This window comes from Streptopelia decaocto, assembly GCF_964273445.1.
Source record: "Streptopelia decaocto genome assembly, chromosome: 3".
NCBI classification, from domain to species: Eukaryota; Metazoa; Chordata; class Aves; order Columbiformes; family Columbidae; genus Streptopelia; species Streptopelia decaocto.
In genome coordinates this window covers 3478723-3486422 of record NC_138656.1, presented here as the reverse complement: position 1 = coordinate 3486422, position 7700 = coordinate 3478723, and the positions used below count along the sequence as shown (strand labels likewise).

The following is a 7700-nucleotide window of genomic DNA, read 5'->3' as shown; positions in this document are numbered from 1 at the left end:
AGGGTGGAAATAAATAAGTGTATTACCAGTGGACACACACAATTACTACCTGTCATTACAGGTCAAAAACGTTGCCCAATTCCAACATACGACCACACCTGCATAGATAAAAAACTACTTAAAAACATCTGTGTTTCGTAAAATAAGTGCAGTTGCACTCCTGTTGCGGACCAGATTGTTTCTACAATGGCTGTGGTGCACCAAGAAAATCACTGTTAGTTTCTCAGTTTGTACTTCTGGAAAATTTTCATTGTGAACAGATCATATTTATAAGAAACTGCATTTCCTTTGCACTTGCCTGACTGGCAAATTTCACCAAGATCTCACCAAATAAGTGAGAACAATCTTCCTAGCTCAGTTGCAGTCTAGCTCCACAGAAAGAAAAGGTTTTGAACCTGTGCAAAAGAAGCAGAGAATTTGATTAAGTACTACTAGGCAAAAAGAGGGTTTTAACTTTATTTTTCAGAAACCTGAATGCGGGCATGTTCATGTACTGCTAGCACCCAGAGAACCAGGCAAATCTGCCATCTGTCATTACTTTGGAGATTACTCAAGCATAAAACGGTTGGTGTACTGCACAGTATCAAAAAGATTAAAGTAAGATCAATCTAAAGTCTCATATAAACAAATGTCATGGGTCTGTTACAGACTTCTAGGTCTGCTACAGGTGTACAAGCAGCTTCAGAGAACAACATAAAAGTAACCCAGTATGTACAGATATTGAAATAAGAGTTAATTGCCTATATGCAGAAGTTTAGCAGTATTTCAGCAGCATCTTTTCTGACCTCCTCTTCTACACACTCCAGTTGCAGCCACACCTGCTCCTTTCGGTCTTGTCACCTTTCCAAAGTTGTGCACGTCTCAAGCAGCCTGTCAACCAGCCTCCCTTTATCAATCAGATGATGTTTTTCCTGACAGAAACATAGACAACGAAATTGCAGGACTCACATTTTTTCCTGATGCTAGTTCGTGCATTAAAAGAAAAAAAAAATCAAAATCTTAAAGCACAGTAGAATTTTTCTTCATTAAATTTTAATACCCTTCTGCAATCAGTACAATTAATTGTGAGTTAAGTAACTTCATTTCCTCAGAGCCTTCTTTTCCCATTAATGTAATCACAAGATTGAAAGGATCAAAATTCTTGTCAAGATTCAGCAGACACAGTTATGACAGTTAGCAACTGGTAGACTAAGTCAAACTACCATAAAGACAAGCCTGTTATTAATAACCTATCTTCCTACAAAAAGAATTATTTTCAAAATAGTATGACCTGAAAGTAAAATTAAACTCCTCTTTCTAAAAATTAGGAGGATTTAAAGATTCTAACAAACATCATGGTACCGTCTTCCCAACTTGTGCTGAGCAGGAAAATAGAAATCTACTTGAATGGATACTCTACAAAAAGTTTGGGGTTTATTTACTCACTAACTTAAGAGACTATTCCTCTGATTGAAATCTTTCACTGACAGAAGAGAAGGTGAAAGTCCATTAATTAGATCTCACATAGTAAATTAATTCCCTCTATGAACACACACTGTAAGTAGAACTGTACACTTGATACCTCCTCTCCTTTTTTCCTCTCTATATTTTATATTTCAGGATTGTTTGCTATTTTGATTTCAACAACAGATGTCATTTCCAAATACAGATAATTTTCTTCAATGCCCTGGTACACAGGGAAACGTCTCAAGAACCTGTTCTGCTTTAAACATAGCAAGCCTTGTTTCAAGTTTCTCATTTGCCCTTTAAGTACTCCCTCCTTTTCCTCTGCACTTCAAGATCTAACAATCCAGTAAAATTATTCTTTGCACCATGTCCCAATACCTGAGCACCACCACTCAAATTCTTGCTCTAATTATCTACCACAGGCATTCAGAGATTACTTTAAAATCCAAGGTTCCAGAATAATATCCGTCTTTTCAGCCACTCTACCTCAAAAAAACTGTGCTCACTTCATTTTTTCTTTTCAGAGTTTTGATGTGGCGAGCAGAATTCTAAGAGCTCAAGGTCAGCAAATGCAATTAAAGTAAAAATACTGAAAGCTTTGCTAACACATAATGGGTGTTGAAGATCTCTGTAGAAACACTCAAACTGAAACTACTGCATCAATTAAGCAAAGGCACATGCTCTACTTTTACTAATACTTTTCAATACCTTTAAAATAAAAAAGAAAAGCTATTTTAATCAATAAGACAAGCTTTAGTTATTTTACCCATTGCTCTAACCTTCAGAAGCTCAACATGTTATACATATATACTACAAGGAAGAAAGTTTTCATTATCTTTGCTTCATTAAAAAAAACAAACAGAAACAAAAACCCAAATAGTACTTCAATATAGAACTCTCGAACACCAATATGAAGAAAATACTAAATACTCTGAACAGTCTTAATGTTTTTATGGCTTTTGATAAACCAGAGCCCTCCAATTTTATGGACAGGTGCAAAGTTTACCACCTGAAAGGCAGTATAAAGAGGTAACTCCAAGACCTCTGCTGAGACAATTAAGCAAGAAATGTTACTTTTTCGTTGCCACTCAAATGAGGTTAAACTGCCCCCAGGCCATCGCTTTCCTACTGCACTAAAAGGCAGGATAGATATTTTGACATTCATATAATAACAATAAAGAACAGAAGTACGTTGAGATGCAGACGGGAGTTGGTAAACTATTGATAGGCAGTTAACGAGCTACAATAACAAAATAGCTAGGAGTGACGCAAAATTATGTGACCACGGAAGAAAACAGCAATTGATAAGTGTGCTGGAAAAGTGCCTGACTGCAGGATACCCTTTATTCAAATGTTGTTTTAATAAACAAAAGAGAATTGGTTAGAACTACTGCTGAAGCCTCACTGCTCTTCCTTTGTAAACTGTATTTCTTTCCTCTTTCTTGCAAGTCCTATTTTTGTAAGAGCTAAGGTCTTTTTGACAGAAGCCCTACTTCTCACAAAAAGCAAGCAACAGTTTATCTCCTTAACAAACACAGGTTGGCAGCCCCTATTCACTTTTGTTTGCTTTGTTATAAATGCCTCAATTCTTCTCATCTTGGGATCTTAGAGCTGCTGCCAGGTGGTTGGGTAGAGTCACTAATGTACAGCCTCAGGTAGGTCAAAAATAAATACTACAAATTTGAGCAATCATTTCTTCATCCCTTCACCAGTCAGGAGCAGCAAGAACTGGTACAGACCCATCAGTGTTCCACTACAACACAGATTTTCAACAAACCCTAAGTTTTATCAATAAAGCAGAGTTCAGTTGCTTTGTTGATCAAAGTGCATTAGAGTTCCTGTTTCTCTCCACTAACCACGGTGGAGTCAGATGCAACAGGAACTTTACTACTTGCAGCAAAAACAGAATCAAAAGCAGCTTCCTGCTCCTCTAACGTCGCAGCAGCGGTGGATCCTCTAGCAGACGTGCTGGTAAACGCTGGCGGTTGCTCTGTAATCCTTTCCAGATCCACTGTTTTCCTACCTCTTCTTTTGCCCAGGATTTTGATGTAATTAGCTGGCACGAGTCCTGTTGTCTGGCCGTCGTAACTGGCCAAAAGCCAACCACGGATTTTGGGTTGTTGTTCTGAAGAAGAAAAGGCCAATGCGTTAAGTTACAAAACAATTCAAAACACATTGCAGTTGAGGCACAGAAACACCAGTAGGCAGATAAAGAACAGCTCATCAGGCAGAGAAAATAACCCTGTAATAAAAGGCGAAAACAAATTACTCCACAAGAGAAATGACTCAGCTCACATGAGGAAAAGGTAACCACAAAGCACTCCCTGAGTAACTTTAGGATGGTCATATCTCAGGGAAATTGAACAAACCTACTCAATAAGTTTTATTACAACACAAGTAATAACTTATGGAAAAAAAAAATCAGTGTGGATGAGGAGTTTGGTCAAATAAGGTATAGCATTCTTTTTGTTTTCATTTTCAGACTCTAACAATACAACTACACATGTGATTAGAAAATAAATACAAAATCAAAAGTTTACCTTTGGGTGCTAATTTTAGCATGTCACCAGCACGGAAAGAAATTTCTTCTTCGGAGAGAGCACTGAAATCATATTCTGCTCTTCCAACTACGTGATCGTCTTCTCCACTCGCCCAGTTACTAGATACTGTTTCCAAAAAGAAATTAAAAGTTTATCTGCTTTGAATTATAAAGTTGCTTGTTTTTTTCAAAAGGAAAATGAAGAAAACACTTTGTCGTCCTTGCTAAAACTTTTCCAATAGCGCACTCACAAGAGTAACACACAAAGCATGATTTGTTGAGTCATTCCAACCCATACTTTATCCCCCATCCCAACTGCCACAGCTACTAGAAAGGAGAAATAGAAAGCAACCATGATTTTGGAATCACACAAAGCTTACCATGAAACTACAACCTAATTCAACAACAGGATACTTAAACAGGCTGATACTTTTATCACATGCCTAAAATTTAGTATTCTACCTCAGTATCTATTAACTTCTATTACTGTAGTATAATATTAATCGTTGCACATTGATAACAAAAGGAACAATATATGCTGCACTTCTCTTGTGCTGCAGACCATCTTTACCTGTTTCTTCATCGCTGTACGTAGAAAGCAGTTTCCAAATCAGATAGGGACCTCCCATTATAACAGCAAAGAACAAGAAAATGGGCCAAGACTTTGCAGAGTTGGCCGCCTTGTCTTCAAGGCCAACACGAGCTACCGTCCCCTCACTTTCAGCCCACAAATCCTCATTCTCAGAGCTCTTCCGCAGACCTAGTAATTGTTGTAGGCGCTGGTAGAGAAACCTTATAGTTCTCACTAAAGCAAAAGCTGAAAACACCTTTGTGAAGTGTACTTTGAGGCGGGAGAAGTGATTCGCTACATCCAACACAGCTCTGAAACTGTTGTACACCGCTGAAAAGGTGGCATCCATCATCATGCTGACCGAGGCAAACGCGTGCACGATACTCTCAATGGACTGAAATGCTCCTCTGCTGCTCTCTTCAGCCTGCTGAACAAACCTGCTGGGAGGAATATCATCCGTACGAAAGCGGTTATAACCCAAACCGCCGTATCCGTAACTGTAAGGACTATAGCTTCCATAAAAAGAGGTTCCATATGAACCATAGCCCGGAGAAAACGAACTACTATATGCTGGCCTGAAAGTGCTCAGGCTACTGCTTCCCGTTTGGTGGGATGGTCTTGGCAAAATAGGTGGAGGTATCCGTGCAACTGTGGGTTGTCCAGGCCTGGTCAGTACGTTGTCACCCAAGTCAGGAGACCTAAACAAGTTCAGACAAACAAGATCAGTACTCAAAAAGGAATAGATCTTTGCATTTCCCCAGAGTTCTTGGCTAACTATATAAATATGACAGTGTGTTTCAGTAGGGAACCTGGTAGCCAATCGCTCAGTACCTTGCACAATGTTTGTGAAAAGTAAAAATTCTAGTCAGGAAATACAGGTCTTTTGAGGAAAAAAAAAAAATGAACACCATAATGGGATATTCAGTGTAAATGTGGAACCACAGCATATCCGAAACATATACCTGGAAAAATGTTCAGTTTATTTATTGTATTGACCAAGAAAGCATCAAACACTACATCCATGCTGGATCCATCAAACCTGAGCTTCTCATGTGCACGACCAAGAATATCTACGAACTTTGCAATCTGAAGTATTTATTTCCAATATTTGTTCTCAGCTCTTCTATATAACGAGCCAATGCTACAGCAGGACAGAAGCCTGAGAGCTCCTTTGAATCCACCCTTAGAGAAAAGAGTGAGCGACCTATTTGAGAATCCAAGGAATTACACAGCAACATATGCAAGGGCTTTGGGTCCCCTAATTTCCCCTCTCCCCAAAGTATCTAATTACCTTTACATAGCACATCTAGGGATAGAATCTATTACCATTAATAGTTGGAAGAAAGAGGCATTGTGAGTCAACTATTTGTTTTCAATTTAGTGAACTTTTATTCCTTCATATGCCTGAAGGTTTAAGTCATTTTACCTATGCTCGTCGTAATAACACCCTTCAAGTACTGAAATTTTAATTCTGACAAGTAGCTGTCCAACGTTTGCTGTTTCATTAATAATCTAATCACATATTATCATCCTAAAAGCCAAACATTTTGGTCATTTCCCATGCTTACTGCCTCATCCCATGACTTCCCACTCTGTAGTCCATTAAATTCACAGGAAAAAAAACCAAAACCAGAAGAAGTCAGGTTTGAATTGCTACAGAGCTGCTGCTTTCTGCTCTGCTTTCAATGTGAAGGATCCCTGCTATACTAGTTCTGTATAAGGGAGGGAACGAATGCCTCTTAGCAAAACAGGTTTCCACAGTAAAGAATAATATTTACATCTTTACACTGTTCATTTTTTCCATCATAGCCTTTAACTTTTAGCAGTTAAAAACAGAAGCAAAAAAAAATTGTTATCACAGAAAATAGAGGTACCATAACATATTAAGTTGCACTACACTTCCATCCCCAATAGACAACTTAGGACACCTCACTTTAAAGCTGCTTGAAGCAATTTAAAATGAGCCAGAAACCCCACCAAGAAGAATTAACATCAGACTTCTTGCTCTGTCAGCTTCATCCTGCAGCGAAAGCTGCAAAGTTTCCGATGAATGCTGAGTCTCGGGCCAACCTTTTGCCCAGTTTCAGCTCGGTCTAATTGCAATCGCAAGCACCAAGCGAAAAACAAGAGCAATCATCAACCACCACGCTTTCCTCTTTCTCTGGTAAAAAAGAAGGAGCTCACAAACGCTTTCTGTACCACATCAGGTTGGATTTTCTGGAAAAAGCGACACACACATGTAGCTTTTCCAGTTCCTGGGGAGGTCACACAGCTTCTCCCCCACTCACACACCTACACCACCCCTAGGAACGGGCATTCCACCGCATTAAACACGAGCTTTCCACAGACACACGCAGGTGGGTTTCCAGAAGCCTCTCACTCCCTCTCCTCACTGAGAAGGGGAATTACCACAAATCCCCCAACAAGGCAATTCAGACAATTAAATTAGACAGTATTCCCTAAAAATAAAACAAACAGCTTCAGAACAACTATGAGGCCTTGGTAGTTATTTTTAAAATGTTCTTTAAGCTCCAACGATTGTTTGCTGCTACCTTAACTACAGTCATGCTGAACAAAGCTATAGCTAAATGGAAAGTTAAATGTATTCACGAGGTGTCAATGTCTACATCTTGTTGTTTGCAGTCTCTCAGAGAAAGCCAAAGTAACTACAAATAGCGCGATGCCAGAAACTGGCCACAAACCACCCCAGGAATAACCCACCCCCCTGGGCCACCCAAACCAACCCCCCCCCGGCTCCGCTCGGCCCCGGCGCTGCCCGGCCGGGCCCGACCTTTGAGCTCGCCTCAGGGGAGCAGGCCCGGGCGGGAGGCCCGGCCGCCCTGAGCGGGGCGAACACCCAAGCCCGCCACAGAGACTCACTGGAAGGCCGGCGCCACGGTGCCCGCCATCCGCCGGTTCTCCCAGGGCTTGGGAGGCGGCGGCTGCGACGCCATGTCCGCCTGGCTGCGGGCCCCGCTGTGCCCGGCCCGGCCCGGCCCGGCCCGGCCCGCCGCGCTCCTCCGCCCGCCCGCCCACCGGCAGGCGCGACACGGGAGCGCCGAGCTATCCAATCACGCGGCGCTGGGGCACGGCTGCGCGCCGCGCCCCCTCATCGATGCGCTCCGCCTCGCCGCTGAGCGCGTC

General features: G+C 41.3%; 1 protein-coding gene across 2 annotated transcripts; it reads right to left on the bottom strand.

Annotated features, from left to right (window-relative positions):
* Positions 1-4: 4 nt before the first annotated feature.
* PEX13 (peroxisomal biogenesis factor 13) lies at positions 5-7597 on the bottom strand. Of its 2 annotated transcripts, XM_082047736.1 has the most exons (5): positions 7437-7597; positions 4557-5254; positions 3987-4112; positions 3470-3571; positions 5-911 (listed from the first exon to the last, which is right to left on the bottom strand). In XM_082047736.1, exons 1-5 carry the CDS (start codon positions 7508-7510, stop codon positions 892-894), a joined length of 1020 nt encoding a protein of 339 aa, XP_081903862.1. In that variant the 5' UTR covers positions 7511-7597; the 3' UTR covers positions 5-891. The 2 variants fall into 2 exon arrangements, with proteins under 2 accessions (XP_081903862.1, XP_081903861.1); XM_082047735.1 differs by having other exon boundaries at positions 5-3571; positions 7437-7596.
* Positions 7598-7700: the final 103 nt, after the last annotated feature.